Raw genomic sequence first — 21457 nt, forward strand, 5'->3', positions numbered from 1 at the left:
GAAGCTCCTGTCATACCTCAAGTACAGTGATAGGATGGAAAAGGTGCGGGCCAGGAACCGATTGAATCAGCCACTATATCTTAAAGATAGTTTGAAGATCGCGGCCTCTAGAAATATAGCGAAGCGTCTCTTCATAGACGAGGTACCAAATGACGTCGGAGCAGTTGTAGACATACATTCAGAATTTTACAAAGTGATCGAAGGCAGACCTATACGATGGTTCGACGATATCCACGTCTATCTCGAAAACCTTAGGAATTACGCTATGATTCGAGAACAAATTGGATTTCGGATAGATTTAGTCTTCAATTTAGATCAAAATATGGTCGACGAAGTTGCGAAACATGATCGTATCGTAGAAGAATTCCGACAACATGTTAAAAACTTTCAAAAGTTTTTAACAGAAGATTATAAGAAAGCATCTGGCAGAGTAGCTAGGGCAGAACAACTGCACGCTGAACTTGTTGCAAAAAACGCGGAATTTGTGGTACACGTTTCTAATTTAACCATTGTAAATAACTTGTTGTTCAAACTTGATGCTATTCGCAATGTATTAAAAATTTATCGAAGCTTTTTGATATTTGTTGCCCCGCTCTCTTGGAGACAACAACATGATGAAAATTTGAAGGGAAAAGTGCAATCTATACAATTCGAATCAGGAGTGTTTAAAACAGACAACGACTTGATAGAATCTCTCGATATAGATAATATGGTTGAATTTGCTAAGATTGAGTTCAAAAACCCACTGCCGGTGACAATGTATTTTTAAAACACCTGAGGAATTAATGTATTTATTCCGAGGCATGGAGTTACAAAGCAGAGAATATTTGATGCATCTTTCAAAAATTGATGCTCCTTTTAGATTGTTAAGGGAACGTATTAAACAGCTAAAATTGGGAACGAAACAGGAATTGGATTACTTTCAATACTATATCGATACTATAAACGATGAGATTGCTAGAGAGAATAGCAATGCTAATAATTTACAAGAAAAGTTTTTCAGAATATTAAATAAAACATTTTTCGATAGTGTAGCGAGTCCTGCAACACTAAAACTTAAAATTTGTGTTGAATATGTATACGAACAAGTATTTGGTAAATGCGAAGAAGGTCACCAATGTATTCTAGATCCTATGAAAATTTTAGAAGTCACGTACGAAGATTACAATCTCCGACTCGATTCACTGGATTTTAAAATAGTAAATCAGGCACGCAACGATTTTTTTTCTCAAGATTTGAAAATGATGAATAATGCTGTCATAGCCCAAAGAGAACTTAAAGCGTTTAGTGTAATGACCAAAGCCATGAATAGGGCCTTTTTACCACAAAAAAAATACACTCGTCCGGTGTTAGCGAAGTTCATGGATAAGAAAACCCAAATTGCATTCGCAAAGGCAGAGCGCAAAAAGGCACAAATAGGGGTTGGAGAACCTATCAAACCCAAAAAATATAAGATAACCGAAGAAGAAAAGGAAGGGTTGTTACTTTTCACTGACTGGTGTGAAGGAATGGACCCAGCGCCGTACTTGTTAGAATATAACAGATTTGTCAAACCAGCATTTGAAATACCGTCTCGTAAATCCGAAATACCTTGAATTACATTGTATAGGAATATTTTTGACGGTTCTTTATAATGTTTAGATAATTTCATTTTAAAAGTTTTCTATGTATGTTTTGTTATAAATAAATTTATAATACTTAGTACAGATAGTAGTTTTTATATATGTATACGTTTTAGACTTGACGTTATATTTACTGAGTAGTCTAGGTACCAAAGTAATAATATTGTTAAGGCAAATAATATGCTTTAATATTTTTTACCTAAATAAGCCTATTGAAGCATATCCTGTATATTACTAAGTAGCTTTTACTGCCAGCTTCACCCGCGTGAAAAAGTTTTCCGATCTCCGTCTCTAACTTCTCTATAGCAAATAAAATCGAAATCCGATAGGTAGTTTTTGAGTTTGCGCATTCAGACAGATACGACGGGAGAGTTTGTCTTATCTTTTTGTTTTTTTCATTTTAAGAGCAACAATTCCGTCATACATAATTGTTGCGTTATTTTAACCGCGTACGCAGCACACGCAACGGAATCTCTCAAAAGGAATAAATTTTGCCCGTCCACAATATTTTTCGTTGATGCTCCGCTCCTATTATATTGCTCCGCTCCTATTGGTCATAACGTAATGTTATATAGGCCTCCACGATTAATTAGTTATCCAACACTAAAATATTTTTTTAATTCAAACCAGTAGTTCTTGAGATTAGCGCGTTCGAACCAACAAACTCTTTAGTTTCATATAATAGTATAGATTAGACAGTATAGTTGGAATTCCGCATCGCGAAATGGAAGAGGGTGTAATTAACCTATCAGGGGCCGTAGCTCAAATGCCTTTCTAGAATCATTAACTCTGATAGAAACAAAAATTGTACGGAATTATATTTTTTTTGTTTTCAATTAGAGTTAACGATTGTAGAAAGGCGTATTGGCTATGACCAGATTTTTTTCATGCTGTGTGCATGTTTAGTTTGAGTTCCGGAATATTTTCCGATAAAAAGACTATTTTTTTTTTTAAAAGCCTTCTATTTGCCAACCAAAATCCCATCAAATTCAGCCAAGCCGTTTTATAATTCTAAATAAACATACGGGAAAAATTAAACCATTTGTAAGTAAATATTAATTTCACGACCACATCGTGTTAGGAAAAGGTTTCTATTTCGAGATCATATTTTGTTAAACGTAAGTACTAACTATGTGTAGTCCCTAGCTGTTTGTTTGTTCTAGTAGCACAACTTATTACAGCCATTTGCATTATAAGTTATCTTCTAAAGCAGTTTGTATTCGCGCTGCGTAGCCGAGCTAAACGGAACCGTTTCCGATAGCATCAGCTGCGAGCAATCTGTTGCTGCGCAGGCGCACCAGTGAAAGTCTTGTTCACTTGTTATGTAAAAAAATAAAACATACCGATTGTAGCAAATGTAACTTATGTTAAGGCGAAGTGTGTGTTCATATTTTTTTTATTACTATTGTTTTTTAATTTTTAAATATTTGATGCCGCGATATTCTATGGTAATGTCAAAGTTAAGACTATGCAGCCTTCATAGTTACGGGTGCGGACTGAGGTGTCGCCTAAAAAGAAAGCCTGCGAATTAAATCTGAAACATAGTTTTATTTCAATGTCAATGATTTGCATCATGAATATAGAAATCATTATAAATTTGTTTATTTAAGAACACTATTGACCAATACGGCTTTATACGTTTTATTTAAATAACAGTTTACACGGAATTTATAGCTCAAAGTTTGTTGTTACTACGATTATTCATCCAATATGCGCATTATTGCATTTAAGTAATTATTATAACAATATAATATACTTATGTAGGTACAAACCATTTTGGATTAAAAAATTGTATTTCAAAGTGATTAAATCGTAGATATTGCGCTTGTAGAAACAGACGAGATACAATAAAACTAAAGAGTTAGTGAAAATGCTATATTAAGTATTTAGATCCTTCAATGCATTCTGTTATCTTTACTTTATGTATTGTACCTTTCGTATGCAATAATCCGCTTGAGTATGTCTATTTTGACCACCAAGCAGCAGTTACGTCACATGCCTGATATTCTTCCCACTAGCATTAATCTAAGCTAAGTGTAGTGCTTTGTAATTCAAGCTTGCTTATCTACTGTTTGCAGAGAGAAAATGTGTTTAATATGAGGGAAGCGACTTGCTTATATGAATTAAAGAAAACGAATTCCAGAGATTGGCAAAAACCTTGATTGTCAGACGGCATTCTCCATAGTAATAAAGCGTACGGTCATCGCTGCATCTTCTTTGCCCTCGCTGTATTTATTTGACAGTAAAATTAAAATACACTTCATCAATCATTACCCGCAATGCGATACGGCGCGCTACGGTAAAGTTTTTGCTTATTAGTTTATTAAAGTAAACTTCTAAGAATATGCATTAACTAATAAGATAATATATTATAATGAATAGGTACTTTGAAAACAACTTGTGATAAACGCAAAATTTTTGTTGATGTACGTAACACAACATGACCAAAATGCTTGACATATAAATGATCATAATATTCGGTCGATAGGTGGACAGACGACTTGATAGAGGTCTCAGGAACACGATGGATGCAGGCCGCTTTTGACAGGTTTTGCTGGAAATCTTTAGGGGAGGCCTATGTTCAGTAGTAGACTTTATGTAGCTGATAATGATGATGATGGTGATTCAGTCAATATCAATAAACTATTCTAATCCTTGACGATCAATAGTAAGATTTAACGAATCAAAACAAGTTATCTGTAAGTATCTACATAGATATTATAAAATTATAACAAGCCGACTGTATATTATGTCTGTCTGTTTGTACACGCATCACGCAAAATTACTGCATGGAAATTAATGCAGTTTTCACTGATGTATTGCTAGAGATGTAACTGAAAATATAAGCTCCTCTTTATCCCGGGAAATATAAAGTGAGACTGTTGTCACGAAAAACTTTTTCACGCAGACAAAACAGCGAGCAAAACTAGTATCAAATATACTTTATTATTAATTTATTTTTGGCTCAAAAACGATTAAACTTTTAAATAAGTTCTCTCACAAGTGTCTCTTATGAAGGTACTTCTCACGAACGTCCAAAAGGAAATACGGCCTTAATAAAGTTTATTTTTAAATAAAGATCGGCTTGTATGACAAATAAATGTAGTTCCGTAAAAAAGTGCAACGTACTGTGACATAATACACATAAAGTAATATCGATCTTACCTACATACGAATTTGGATATGTTCGACTACCGGTAACTTTTTACTATTACTCGTAGTGAGTGGCGGATATTTTTACTTATTTGCACTGCTTTTATTGCGTATGCGCAACGCAACGTACTTAACTTTCAACGATAGTTCCTTCCAATTGTAAGTTTAAAAGTTGCACTGTTGTCTTTTATATAAGGTAATTGTTATACGGCGATCGCCTAGTTGGGTGTGGAACGGACTGCCAAGACGAATGTCCGCAGGTTCAAATACCAAGGGCACACACCTCTGACGTTTCTAAAAAATCATGTGTGTATTCTTTGCGATTTTATCGTTCGCTTTAACGGTGAAGGAAAACATCGTGAGGAAACCTGCACATCTGAGAAGTTCTCTATAGGAATTTCGAAGGTGTGTGAAGTCTACCAATCCGCACTAGGCCAGCGTGGTGGACTAAGGCCTAATCCCTCTCAGTAGTAGAGGAGGCCCGTGCTCAGCAGTGGGCAAGTATATAATACACGACTGATATTATTATTATTAATTATTTTCCGCTCGCAGCTTCGCCCGCGTGGATTTCGGACTTCAAAAATGGAGGAGGTGCTCAATTTGTCGGGATGTTTTTTAATGTATGGTGGTATGCAGGTGGTCCGATTGTCCGGTCAGGGTCTGATGATGGGATCCTGGTGAAATCGAAGGAAGCTTATAGCATGATTCAGTATTCACGCGTGATGGCTTATTATTAGCGTACCTATTTCATGTATAACTTTGGTGTTTCTATACCGATTTCTATGATTCTTTTTTATGGAATATTTAATAATGTTAACTATTTAAATTAGGGATGACTGAGAGTGTTATAAACGTAAGAGTAGACAAATATAATGAGAAAGTTTCGAACTGCTAAGCTATCGGGAGTTACACGTGTTATTCTGAGTAAACCATAAAAGATAGACATATGCTGTCGTGGGATATTTTTTACATAATTTTAAGGAGAACAATTCCGTCATACATGATTTCTGCGTAGCTTTAACCATTAAGGGTGCACACGCGACGGAAGCTTAAAAAATGGAGTAACTTCTCCCGTTTTCCCAACATTTCCCTTCACTGCTCTGCTCCTATTAATTGTAACGTGATGAAAAGTATACTATAACCAGCACAGGAGTATGACAAATAATTGTACCAAGTTTCGTTAAAATCCGTCGAGTAGTTTTTATTTCTATAACGGTTATACAGACAGACAGACAGACAGACAGACAAAAATTTTACTAATTGCATTTTTGGCATCAGTATCGATAGTTATTTTGGAAATATATTTCATGTACAGAATTGACCTCTCTACAGATTTATTATAAGTATAGAAGATAGATTAATTTTTATACGACCATTTGATGAGATCAAGGGAACTTTATTCTGCTTTACTTTTTAAACTCTGAAGCCAAAATTTATATAATTCATTAGTTACCAAAATATTTGGGAGAAATTTAAATCATTAAGGTGTTTCACCGTCCTGGGTTGCCTTGAGACATCGAATATTATGGTTCTTAATCATTTAACTGACGCCTATATACTTAACTGTGACAAAAATATAGTAGTTCTTGCGCATTGACAAATAGACTTGTATGTACTACTTTTAGTAAATAATTAGATTAGTATACTGACTGAGACTGCCTCGGTCGCATAGTTGTACTGCATGCGCGGAACGGCTGCGCTATGTGGTCCTGGGTTCGAAAGTCGAGCAAAGTAATGGTTAGGTTTTGCTGCTCAGTATCAGCCCGGAGTCTAGAATTTGTACCCGATATGACAATAGGCTCGCTCTTTATCACATCATGGGATGCAACTCACTTGGCGAAAATTGGGTGATTATGCATACTCTTTCTGTGATAAATGCGTGATGTGTGTGTGCGTAGATTAATATAGCACAATAAATCAGTACCTAGGATAAAATTATCTACAATCCGACTCTACCACTAAAAAATCTGCGTCATGCTCGCGGTTCCATCTACGTAAAAAGTCAGTCCCGGAAGGTCCCGCTGCGTACTTTTCTGAGATAAAATATAGTCCATGTCATGACAATTTGTTTATGTTATGCCAAATTTCATTCAAATGCGTTTAGTAATTTCTGCATTTATTTTTTTGTACGGACACAATAATTGACCTCCTTGCACCTGATGGCAAGTAAAGTCGGGTCCAATAGAATGTCGAATGACAAGAGATGATTACCCCTCGACAGTCGACACAATTATGGCGGCCTGTTGGTAACGGATATACACAGAGTGATCCCGAACCGCGACACACGTGAGCCACTATAGCAGGTTTTAGCACCTTATGTACGGTGGTCGCTATCCGAGCGGATATAAAGTTATCCTACCACCAGCAACCTCAACAACAGTTAACTTCTAACGAACATCGATAGCATCATCTTTCGCATTGATAATACGAATTAGAATATTTTGGAATCACTATTACGACTCTAAACTACATCGACATATTACCAACACAGCCTTCGTCAACAATCCATCAAATCGGAATTTCCCCAACTGACAGGCTCATTAAAACTCAACCGATGTTGCTGCTGTTAAAAATGGCCTATGTTTCACTTCCTCTGTGGTTATCCTCCCGTTGGCCGTGAGTGCAAATTTCTGTTTTCCTTTTGCAAACATCGGATACGGCAAGTTCTCCTTGGTTATTTCACGTACACTCATGCATAACCAGCAAAGGGATAGACAGAAAACGCATCAGGACAGCATAATTTCCACCCAATTGTCTAGCTGATTAACAGTGACTTTCATTTTTAATAATTAATAATTTAATTATGTGAGTCTGTTATGATAACTTTACATAACTTAGTAGCCAGTGTAACTACTGGACATAATAAGACTTAACATATCATCTCTTAGGATGGCGACCGCAATAGAATACCGAACCATACTTTGTAATTCAAGGTGTTGGATGGTGTTTCTACTGTTTATGGGTGGTCGCATCGCTTACAAAAGGCGAAAGCCAGCTCATCTTGTCATGCAAAGCAATAAAAAAAAGAAACTTAGGTGTAAATGGTCTTACCGAAGATAGTATCAATTGGGAGCAAAATAATGTAGTGAACAAGGAACTTGGGTTGGATAAAACCTAAATATGTTTTTTTTTTAGTTGCTTATATTTACTTTTACAAACAATTAACTGACCAGAGAAACAAATTGCTCATCCAAATCGTAGTCCTACGTATAAATTGGAACAAATTGAAGCTAATGTAGCTTATAATACTAGTGGACGTTTAGTGTTCAAAATTTAAGCATTTTTCGTACAAAAATAATAGCTAATAAATACTACAGACCATAAGTTTAAAGTCGTAAAGTTAAAGATTGAGCGTTTAAACATTTCATTATACTATAAACAACAGGAAGACACAAAATACTAGTTAGAAGTCGCTATTGTTTTCATATTTAATTATCAAGTTGGTGTGAACACCCCTTATAAAATACATGTTCATAATTGTTTGTTTTTATTATTGCGTCATTTGCGTAACCGAAAGTGATATAATACTTTGTGTTTATGAGTTTTTTTGCTTCGTAAAAGATTTATCGTTGTTTATTATACGCCAAAAGATTACGTGTCTTTTAAATTATTTTTTTATTCCAATCGTTGCGACTACATGTCTGAGTATTATTTATTAAACTGTTTAAAGTTAGAAGGAAATTAATATAATACGTAAATATAGATAAAACGTGAAGTGTGTATATTTACATGAACTGTATTATTATGCACGAATAAAAATCATGCCGATTTATTAACTACGGCTAAAGCACAGAATTTATTCATAAATTTACGTACTTAACACGCCAAGTAAATAATATCCACGCAGACTTCATATAAAAAAGTAATTGTAAATTAAAACTGCAATCAATCGCTATTCATTTTAAGCTTCAATAAATTTATACAAATCATAAACTTGTTTACGTTGAATACATTTAATCACCCGTATAAAGGATAAAAAAATATGACACAATACAACTTCCTCACTTCCTCTGGTGCCCTGGTAGCAAACAGCCTCGCGACGGCCGTGACCTCGCGGTCTTGACACGCGCACCATTATTCACTCGAAATTTCTTATTATTAAACGATAATAACATTTAATCATGTATTAAGATGATTGACCTTTGTTTATTGATAAGTTTTCAGAAATTGTTCTCAAGTTATTTGCGGACTGACTCAAGGCCATGTGTACTTAAGTCATATTTATTTATTATCTTGGGTGTCATCATAATGTGGGCAAAAATCAAATTATAAGGCACTTATGGGAGATATGTCAACGGGTACCGACACCGACCCTTGGTCAGGGTAGAGCCGGTGGCGAGCAACCCAAGGCTGAGAACCATTTCTAGTTTATGATTTGACGCTCCTTACCACCTAGCTCTTAGAGCGACCTCTCCACTCCCTCTACCCTTTGGGCGGAGCAGACGGCTACAATACAATATACTTAAAAAATAAAAATAATTATGCATAAGCCCTAAAATATTTTACATTTTACTTTTGTCAAGGCAAAAGGATGTAATGCAAAGCCATTCTAGATCTATTTTCTTCGCTCCATCATGCTGTAATTACAAAAAAAGATCTATTCTCACATCCTGCTACACAAATACGACGCTAAGTATGATATCATCTAATTTAACATTTTGTACACGGAATAAGATCATGACAGTTAAAACAACCATAAAAGATTATTTATTAGCACATGTCATTAAATACGCAAACAAAAATACCTTTTCAAGGTTTTCTCGGTAATTGTTAAAAATGTTATGTTTTGCTCAATAAATTACTGTTTGATACGCTATAATATAAAATGACGTGTCAGAATAGTTCCTTATTAAAGGTTAAGTTCCTGATCCAATAAATTATATCTAAAGATTAAACATACACATATTGTGCGTACGATTATATATAAATATAGCGTAAAGCAGTATTTCAAATAATAAATAAATAAATACACTCCAATCATTTTTTTGGGTAGGTACCGTATCTTAAATAGAACCCTTATAGAATCACTTTGTTGTCTGTCCGTCTGTCAAGATGCCTTTACTCAAGAACTCGTATAGATATGGAGTTGAGATTAATATCAAATACTCTAGTAACGGTCTCTTTCAGATGTCTAAAAATCATACTTGTAAGTCAACGTAATCAAAAAATATGGCGCATATTTTGCGATTTCAACAAGTAATTAAAATAGGGTACCTACTTCTAGAAGTATGAAATTTAGTAAGTACCAATGCCTACATCAAAACAATAAAGCACATGCCATTATGGCCTGTAGCTGACTGCAACAGGCTGATGATGATGATGACAGCACATGTAAAGGAAAAACTCAGAAAACCGTACCGTAGTTTGTACGGCACCCTGGGCGCGCGAGTCCAACTCGCACTTCTCTAGTTTTTGACTATTAAAATTAATTATTACTTTTCTATTTCAATTAAACTATAATAATGTATCCAACACAGACAAAATTCAACTAGAATAAAAAAAGCGTGACATTATGGTGATAGTGTTACCACACCGCGCCCTTATAATTACTTACAACACGACCACATTTTTAAAAGTATTTAAATTAAAATATTTTTAATACATAACTTATAAATGATTATTAGAAGTGCCTTTTCTTGAGCGTGTCGGATTGATAGGTTGCGTAAACTGCATAAAATCAATTAGTGTAAATATTTCCACAGAGCAGTACCAAGGCCAATAACAATACGAAATTTTTGGAGCATTAATGTTTGGATTAAACTTACTTTGCGATTTATTCTACCGATTTAATAGGTTAGGTTGTCTTTATTTAGGTGGCTGGTGTCCGGTAGTCCATCTGTAATTTACCGCATTGTCTATTTCTGCCGTTCAGCAACAGTTTTGAAGCATTGTTTTTTGACTGTATATCATTAATTCTATTCTCAATTTATCGTTCATTGATTCGGAACAACTAGCACAGTTCACTAACATTCAAATGTGTAGTTCAGTGTTGGACTTATTGCCAGTATTTTGAAAATTTAATTGCCTACTTCTTAGTGGGCAATTAATATTTACAACTCCTCCCTATCTTTCTGGTTTTTATTAATTTCTTAGCGGAATAAAGACAGATTAGTATTCCCTGAGATTCGCCAACTGCGTGCCACTGCCGATCATGGCTTACGAAAGTTATAGCAGCGGGTGCGAGGGCGGGAAAGTCTCTGCTCTACTTCTTAGCGGGACCCGAAACCACGCTCCGACATTTAATAATCCCCTGCGCCATCTCTTACCTCATTACTTGTTAGTATTTGTTATAATGATTTCTTCCTGATTTTCCCATAGTTTTATCTACGTATCAAGTTAATTCAAATCATTAGAGGCACGTCGACAGCAGTCTAATCATGCAAAGGTTGAGCTGCAATGTTCGCACTACGGTCAGTAATTGCAATATAAAACAATTTGCCCGTAACGTACGTAACACATTATCTAACTGTTATTAAATGTTATCCAATACCTATTATGTTCTTCGAAACTGGAACGCACTAATGTGAGTTTTTGTACACTTAAATTTACAATTTGATTTGATTATTGTACGTTTGTTACAATTTTGACAGGCACGTATATAGTGGAATACATGGCCAAGATTGTTAAAGAATAATAAGTGTTAACGAAAGGCACGAAGAGTATCTTAAATAGTAAAAAGCAGTTTGAGGATTAGCGCTGCGCTTTTGTCTTTAAAACAACCCCTAAATGGCCTTGCTATTTTATATCTCAAACTCTTAGTTTCAACTTTAAACCCGCCCTGTTCCAGTGTGTCGAGCTCCATCACTTCTAGTTGAACACCATTATATATATGATATCCTAAAATCATTAGAAAAAGAACTTGCCCTCTACCTATCACATACCACCAGTTTGCGATCTGGCAAATCTCCAAGCAGCTAAAAAACTTTTTATTATTTTGCTCACTTATTGTAAACACTTTCAACGTTAATTTACAAGTTGCTCATTCTATTCACGCGTTCTGATAGTTTCGAATGCATTTTATGTTCCCCGTCATCAGATTATAGCGTCTTGATGTTATCTTTGCGAATTTATCATTGCAAGATTAAATCTTTTTAAATTACACTCGATTTGTACCCTTATCCTCACTTTATGACTCATTAACTGTCATAATAAATGAATCGAGCAAGTCTGTCTGGTTTCGCTCGTATAAACGTAAGTAATAACGCCATCCTGGCAATTCCGAACGTTATTAATGCAGTATTAATTCAGATAATGTTGTGGTGTCGGCCGTTGTCATACGCACAACGACCAGCAATTTATTATGTCACAAACGTATCTACCGTTTAATCAATCGTCGCATCGATTAGCATGTCATTAGCGTCGATTAAAAAGGTGATCCGACAATGCTCGGCTTACCTGTTGGGAAACAGCATTATTTGTCACACGCCGTGGGAATCGATCTGTCAAGGCGAACTGGGACCGAAAAAACCTACTTTCCATCGTCGCGCCGAAGGTCAGACACAAAAAAAAACGCTAAGTTTCTCCAAAACTTATAATTATATTAAAATAATCACATCAACGACAGTTGTTGTCGCTTCATACAAAAACATAAGCAAATTAATTGTGCCGTTGCAAAGCATAAAATGGCGTAACAATCGTCTCTTAAAGGAAATAAATAAAAATATGTATCGCACGAGTGCGACGAAAGTATAGTTACGCAAACCGGACGCGGCCGGCCCACAATCAGACAGTACCCTACCGAACAACACTTAACATGAATGAATTACATGAAATGGCGCGACTGACTTAAATTATATTAATGACTTAATGAGTTTAGACGTATAAAAAATGTAAAATCTGTTAGTACCGCCAACGCGCCGCGGCTATCACAGTCGAGGCAGAGTCGCAGAGCGGCCTTTTACTTTTGCAGGAAATCTGTCGGCTGGTGCTCCGTGCACACGTGAACAGTGCAACAAGTTACGCAACGTGTGCAGTGTGCTCGAACACCGCCACAGCGTCATGCCGCATGCCGCGCTGCTGCTCCGCCGTAAGTTATCGACGCGATCATCTGGCGCGAGACGTCGCCACAGACGCCAGGCGCGCCAGACGCTTCTAGAGTCTACAATCGCGCTCAATGTCGACTTTGTATGTCGGTTTTGTGCTAACAACTCTGACATAACTCGGATGAAAACTCGACCGCGACGCGCGCGCGCATTCACGCAATAAATACGCGAAGTACACAATAAATTAATCTAATAAATTACATTTAAACATGATTATAAATTAACTTCTAACACAGCGACCTGTCGTCTCACGGCTTAATGCTAAACTTACAGTTAACAACCTACACTAATCTTAACAATCACATACGTCAACATGTACAAAAACGGAGAGGTGAAGGTAACTCGGCATCGACGGTCGGTAACCGCGCTTCACTTCTGTCACGAGGAAAACTAAACATTCGCACTGTCCAACGACACACACGCGATCGAAACTATACCACGTCGTTTCCTCGTACCAAATAGATTAAAAAACTACGCGGGCAGAACGTGAAAGGCAGTTATCCAACGTGATTAGAAAGGTGTCACGGTTGGCGGGCGCTTTCTAGCGCGAATACAACGCGAGGTCCGAGATTCTCCGCTGGCGCGCGGCGGCGTGGAAGCCCCTCGTACCGTCGGGCACCAGCGGCGTGCGCGGCTCGAACCGCGGCGCGCACGACAGCCGCCGTCCACCGCACTCCGTTCCCGAAAGCGAGCACCCGGACAGCCGCCGCGCCAGCCAGCCCTCCGCGCTGCTGGCGCTGCCCGTGCTAGCTTGCGACGCTCTCCTCGAGTTGCAGTAGAACGACACGCCCGAGTCCGAGCTGTGGCTGCAGGTGGACTGGCGCCGCGGTACCCATGTCTGTATTTCTGGCGATCGCGGTGCGAAGAACCCGCTGGAATTTCTTCTGTAGAATGGTGTTCCATATCTGAAATCGTATTCAGGCTCGGAGCCGCTGCAACATGAGGAGTATTCACACTCGTGACGCCGCTGAGGCGTCCGGCGGACCGGCGCCTTCCTCTTGGGCTCGCGCGGTACTCCGTTCAGTTCGTACACCCGCATACCTTCCTCGTCCGGGCTTTGCAGCCTGAGCGCCTCCCGCGCGGCCTCCGATTCCGTAAACTCAACTAAGGCACACACACAGTTAACCAAACTCGGGTTCTTGTTGAGGAATTGGCGCACATCCGCGGGCACCGGGTTGCCGGGCCGCAACACTCGCACCAGGGCGATCTCGCCGCAGCCCGCGAACAGCCTTGACACATTCTCCACCGACGGCCTTTCGATCGGCATCCGCACCGCCACCACGGTCCTGGACGGTGTCGTCTCGTCGTAAGCCGGGAGCGGATCTATCCTGCGAAGCTTCGTTCCCAGTTCGTTTATCTCCAGCTTGGTGGATCTCTTGAGCGCCTCTGCTACAACCCTCCAGTCCTTGGTGAGATGCTTGACTCGTTTGAAGCTCGATATCAATTTGAGGGAGACGTACCCCTCCTTGTTGCGGCGGACGTGTTTGAGCAGGAAAGCATCCTTAGTAATGTTGGCGTCGGAGAAGTAGAACTCGACCTGCGAGACGATCCTGTTGGCGAGCTCGTCGTCGGGCGGCGTGTAGGGCGGTTCGTTGGTATCGGGCGCCACCTCACATCCCGAGTCTTTGCCGCCGCCGGAGCCCGCCTCGGAGGCGGTATCGGAGAAAAGTCGGCATGTTCGTCGGTGGACGGGCGGCGGTCGGTGGCGATGCCTTCGTCGGGCTCGGGCGCGCCCTGACTGGCGGCCGGTGACGGCGGGGCGCTCCCCTCCATGTATGATCGCGTGGGGACACTAGTTTTGCATTACAGGAGCGCGTTGCTCGCTCGGTAGCGCGGATCGGACTGCGGGCGCGCGGCGCTTATCCGCCTCTTTTATAATATCGGGGGGATGCACGAGTAAAAGGCGCTAAAGGCATTCGGAAATGATAATACGAGATGACATTGCAGACTGGCCGACGCTGTGTGCGAGCTGATTATTTTGCGCACATGTTGTACAGCCGCGAGTGGATGTAGTAAAGAGGTCACTCCGACGCAGGTTTTATTGAAATTAGGTACAATCTCACGCGAATTGTGTATCATTGCGGCGAAACCGCACGGGCCCGGCGCACGCGATCCGTGCACCGACACGCACTGTGTTACGGCACAAAAACATTTATTGTATGCATCCACTGCACAATTAATGAGTGCAGAGAGCCGCCGGTAGTGATATTTTTACAAGGTAACATCGGCCAAACCTTTGGGCCAAACTTGAGCCAAGGTTGAATACTGTAACTTGCATATTTAGAACAGAATAAATTGTATGATGTGGCAAATATTCTTAGCTTCTCTTATACTGACATTTAATTTAATAATCCGTTGCATTTGTAATATCAATTAGTTATTATTTTTACCAAGAAACTATGATGTTATAATTTATTATTAAAAAACGTAATAGTTACATCCATGATTCAAAAACATAAATGTACAATAGCAGTTAATAAGAGTTTTTTTAAAATAAATTTAAAGTATAGATAACTAAGTATTATATCTACAATTTTTATCTTGCATAAATATTGTAGATAAAAAATAACCATACTTAATTTAATTATAACGGTAGAGAAAGAGAAAATTAATACCAAATAAATAAACCACGAATGGCTAGTAATTTTTATTCCACAATATTCATGCTCAAAAGCTGAAACAAACATTTGCGGATCATATTTCGTTGTGAGATAACTATCAAACTTACGTCCATTCGTTACACAGCGTGAAGTCGCTTCGTCACTTAAACCAAAACGATAAAAATAGTCCAATGTAATGATACATACACATACTCATGTCTTTTGTTTACGAAGGGGTAGGCAGAGATGTAACTACTGCACCCACTTTCCGCCGTATGTATTACGTCCCATGATGTGATAGGGTACGAGCCTATAGCCATATTGGGTACATATTCCAGACTCCGGACTGATACTGAGTAGACAAACCCAATATCATATTGCCCAACCCGGGTATCGAATCCGAGGCTTCAGCTCTGCAGTCGTACTGTTAATAACTATGCCATTGAGGCAATAAAAATACATACAATAACCTTTTTTGTAGCAAAAAGATAACTTTTAATAATAAATTAAACCACCTTCATTCCATTACCATAAGTCTAATTTTGAAATCGGTGTCTAATTAAAATTGCTAGCTGAGCTAGCTTTTATTAATAAAATACTTTTACAATCGTATACGTAGTTTAAAAAATACCCCACAAAAAGAAGATAAAATTCTATACAGCCTAATTTTGCGTTACTAAATGAAACCACATACTTGTCTTCTCGAACCGTAGATGTAAAATAAAAAAAAAAATAAGTTTGTGTTTGTGTGTTATATTTCGATCAACATAATATCAATAAAAAGTAACTTTAATCTCGCCCTAGTGTCGCAACGACATCACAATTGCAATGAGAAATACATCTACGAACACGCCATATTTGCACTAAACCATAAAAAGTTTGAAAAAAATCAAAAAGTTAAAAGGATTGGTGAAAATATTCGTTATCTATAGATGATTTTTAGCAGAAGTATAGATGAATATGTGGTTTTATTTATAAACATATTACAAAATGACCCTGTACAAATAGATTAATTAATTTATTATAATAAAATAGGTAAAAAATTAAATTCCTTTAATTAACTAATTACTAAATTAAATAAACGCAAACTGGATCGAATCACCATAAATATTTACTGTTTACGTAAACACAATAACAAATTATATATTTACATTGCAAATATTAACTAGTTTTTTGGACGCGTCACTGAATACGAAAACATCCGTGTTACTTCCTTAATTTCGTACACTAATTATTATACTTTTTATAGAAATAAGACGAGCTGGCGGCTCGCCACGGTAATCGTCACAACTCATAAACAGAAGCAACATTATCCGACCTTTGAATTAAAGAAATGAAAGCACTGCGTGGCGCTTCACTGCAATCGGATTCCGAAAAAATAAAAGCCACCCAACATTAGACGTTCACCCAATAATTACATTGGCTGTAATGTCTTTCAAAGCGGAATATACCAGCTCTTGTACAATGCTGCTTAACGCTAGAATTAGACAATGCATTTACGTATTCATTTATCGGGGGTAAATCCATTCAGAAAATTTTGCTGGACCTACCGGTCTAAACCTACCTACCCAGACGGATTATAGCATACGAGGGAATACATAATGAATGTTACAATGGCATTTTGCTAGGATTTTCATTGCCTATTAAACATCTTTATAATGAAGCCTACATGCAACAGTAGACGGCGACAGACTGATTGATTTGATTTACGAACCAGTAAATCTAATTTCGTCATTAAAGCAGAATTTTATTTATTGATACAGATGTATTTTGAGTAAATTCGCTACATCTCTAGTTTATTTAACCTACCCGTATCATTTTATCACGATAACGACAGGTACTCTATATTACTAGATGGTTATATCTATATTTAAGTCGCGCGTTACGTCACTCGGCCACTGGCCCTTGCGACGTCTGATCCGCCTAAGAAACCTCACATATGAATACATACTTGTAACCATATCAATATATAGCGAATGGTGCAACTCTGGACTTTCTAATGTAGAACTATAGTGTTTAGAGTTGAATATATCCATATAATTCTGCAGAAACTATAGAATTTCCTCGGATGTCGAGTTGATATAGTACCTAGTTAAAAGGTGTTTTTGCGTTAAATAGTAGTGGTAATTAGTCTATATTGTTATTTTAACAACCTATTAATGCATTCACATAACGATGAGAAGAAGAGGACTTTTTCCCATGAAAAACAAGACATTTTGAAGATGGGCTAACCAATTTAAAAATTAGAATAACCATACAAAGTTATTTGTATAAAAAGCTGGTATTTTAATAATACAAAAAGCTATTTTAATTAAAATTACCTATATATTTACAATATATTTACGAAAACAGGACCTAAATAAGGAAAGTTTCATCGTTCTAGAGTCAGCCACCATTGTTCGCGTTACCGTGATTTCTTGAATCATTTTCCTGCCCCAAGGTCATATCTGACATGTCAAAGACGTCGATCACAGGGAGATACACAAGTTTCTAGAAGTTTCTAACTAAACCTATCGAAATATTAACAAGATTAGTTAAGTACACCCGCATTGTATAACGCACCCGATACTAATTAGATTGCGCGGGCTAAAAGCCGATTATTACTCAACATATGTTCCGAACTCACAGACAGTACACGGTAATTTGGAATTTAATATTATGTAATTGTTTTTCAATTATATACTTTTCAAATTAAATTTCTATGGTACTTATGATTCAATGCCTAAATGACGGTAGGTGAGTATTCTCTAATGTAGGACAGGATATAATTTGATTGTAGGGGTATCAAGTGGAGACCACGTAGAAGTAAGCGCTACGTTGGACGTCCAACTGCAAGTGGATAAACCACTTGATAAAGGCCACGGTCAGCCCGGAACACGTTGGATGCAGTCCGCTTTTGACAGGTCCATGTGGAAATCTTTAAGAGTGAGCTATGTTAAGCAATGGACTTCATGTGGCTGAGAATGATAATGTTCAGCAGTGGATTTAAAGTGGTTGATGATGATGATGTAGGGATATTATGTCTATCTCATGTAAAACCAGTCAATACTAAGTGTAGAGCGCGTAAATTCATCCATCTAGCTACGTGTGGTGTTTGTATCATCAATTTACATTAACTTAAGTTAGCCGATCAAAATCGATAGCATATTATTTTTAGTAACTCATAAGTGCTCTATCGACAGTTTGAAGACTGAAGAAGACTTTTGCCAAAAAAATACTAATTTCGTTTTTCGTCAAAACAATCTTTGCTCATAAAAAGCATTTGCAAACGCATTTTTCTTTGCGTGAGTCATCGGAAAACTAAGAAATTATGTTGTTAAACGGAAAAATTATTACTCATTTTCCATGGATGATGCAATAATTGGTATACTTACAACTTCTGCAAGTAATGCTAATATCCGTGCAACCTGAAAAGGGATAACAAATAAATAATAGTTTGCGCTATAATTAGCGAAATTGTTGTATTTTACAATTTAAATTGAGCATTAAAAATGTGGCAATATCCTACTTATATAGCTATATTTCACCAACAAAATTCCCGACTACTTATAAGAGAAAGACCACTTATCTACATAATATTATGGTAAATATATTTTACACAAGATATCCCAGAAGGATTTTAGTCCTTGCCGAGCAAGAAATCTAAGACATTATTCGGCCTTCGTTCTTTTTTCTTTTATTCCAGTATAGAATGTTTCAACCATTAACCACTTCGCTAAAACTTAAGACAGTAAAACCAAAGAGTTTCATTATCTACCTACAGTGTTATGCTTATGAAACATAGAGTTATATCTAACTAGTACAAAATTCACAAATCAAATCACTGGGCCGCATTTGGTAAACTACGTCGGGTTTTCTCGTGGTTTCTACCGCAATGTCTGAAAATGAAGGTTTTCACCCAATGCGTCCTACCTGTCATAACCTACGGTGCCGAAACGTGAATGCTCAAAGTGGCTGGTCCATCAGTCCAGGGTCGCTCAGCGAGCTATGGATTGTGCTATGCTTGGAGTTTCTCTGAAGGATAAACTTCATAACGAAGTCATTCGTCAGAGAACCAATGTCACCGACATAGCACATGATTAGCAAACTAAAGTAGCAGTGGGCAGGGCATATCTGTCGAAGAACCGATAACTGATGGGGTAAACGAGTTCTTGAGTGGAGACCACGACTCGGCAAACGTATTTGTAGGACGCCTTCAAGCAAGGTGGAGTGACGATCTACAAAAGGTCGCTAACAAGAACTGGATGCGACAGCCCGAAGACAGGGTAAAATGGCGCATATTTGGGGAGGCCTATGTACATCAGTGGACAAAGATATAGGCAGATGATGATGAGAATTTTGAGAATTTAGATGATTAAAAGTTTTCATTTAAATTTTATTTTAGCAATTATATGTATAATGAATAGTGTTTAATATGTACGCTACATGACGAATTACCAAATTATGTAATCGTAATAAAACCATTTTCTATTTATTTTATTTTCCCTAATCAAAAGAGAACACCTAAATATTTAAATAGCACGTAATAAACACGGGATTCTTAGTGTTTTTTGTATCCAGATGTCGATGTGCAATATTCAACGTTGAATACTTATAACGACTTGCAGGTGATAAAGCAGACGTTCCCATCCAATTTTTGACTTTAACGAAAGTTTTATTTCACTACTAATCATAATTATTGAATAGATACTAATAGTAATATGCATGTGTTTAATATTTTTTTTATAAACGCATTCTACTACAATACAATATTAAGATTATTTATTTAATGTGATAAAATGCTAACTCCAATTTAATAGCAATATAAATCTAATTTTCTAAAACGAAAAATGGCTAACTCCATTTTTCTGTAATAATTCTAAATGATTTGATAGTTAATAGTTGTTTTGTGTAAATATATAAAACTTAAAGAAATATCTACCAACGGGATCTTCATTTTTTCGATGTTGTAAGAAATAAAATAATAATTCAGTTTTTTTTATCCTGTTACTAATTGTCTATTATGGAGTTAGCAGCTCAGCACTCTTAGCCGACGACATGAAACCCACGGATTATGAAACATTATCTGATGCTTTGTTACACGCAACCCGCATGGTTACTGTAGGCACTGTGATGGCCGCACTTTCACCGATTGCTGTTCATTATATTAATTTACCTAAATGTTAGCTCGTCTGTGACGTACTAGTGGTTCACGCCTATACGTTTCTCGGATAAAAATGTTAAAGTAATTATTGACAACTTTGTAGTATTTAATTGATTTTATTTTTGTTTATTTCACAAATATAATACCAAGTTTATAGTAACTATAATGTTTAATGTCTGGATAGTACCTATATAACTATATACACATTTGGAAAAGAAAGCGTTATCGTAAAAAGCACTCGCGTTGTTGGCTAATAAAGTACATTTTAAATATACCTCCATTAAACTCCTAAGCTAAATGTGTTCAGTATTAATATTATTTGTATATCAATATTTTTATTAACCACTGTTAACGATTCGATGATTTTTGCGTTAAAAGATACCGCAGATATTTTCTAAAATATTTCTCAATAGCAGAGGCTAAGGTTAGGTACAAACTTGTCCAATTCCATTCATCACAATAGTCAAGTTCACGTGAAATTCTCCGCACCGTTACAAAATCTCTCCTAATTAAACAATGTATTAAATTTAATGTTGAAATGTTATACAAAACGTTATTGCGACGTGTGACCGAAACTAAACGGGCGAGACTAATTCATACAAATAGACGCATTTGCATCTGATCAGAATTCTAATGAACGTTCTATTAAAAACCGCGACTCCACTTGTTATATTTACCCATGTCGGAGATCGAGCTAATTATTTCTTTCATAATATGTTTATGATTGTGTAAGAGAGCTGAGGCTACGCCTCGAGCGGGATCTTGTCATCATCATGTTCAGGATCTACTGGTAAAGAAGGATAAAGTTGTGCCTCTCCATCGAGTGCGGTTTATATTATAATAAACAAGGAGAATTCATGTACTGAGTTGCAACCTCTGTACATTGTGGTGTTTGTT

General features: G+C 37.2%; 1 protein-coding gene across 1 annotated transcript; it reads right to left on the reverse strand.

Moving 5' to 3' along the window:
* Nucleotides 1–12292: 12292 nt before the first annotated feature.
* Nucleotides 12293–14784, reverse strand: LOC115455943 (la-related protein 6). The gene is given in 2 exon segments (XM_030184770.2): nt 12293–14483; nt 14486–14784. Coding segments are annotated over 2 exon segments (1230 nt in total). The 5' UTR covers nt 14591–14784; the 3' UTR covers nt 12293–13358.
* Nucleotides 14785–21457: the final 6673 nt, after the last annotated feature.

This window comes from Manduca sexta, chromosome 5 (genome assembly GCF_014839805.1).
Source record: "Manduca sexta isolate Smith_Timp_Sample1 chromosome 5, JHU_Msex_v1.0, whole genome shotgun sequence".
NCBI lineage: Eukaryota > Metazoa > Arthropoda > Insecta > Lepidoptera > Sphingidae > Manduca > Manduca sexta.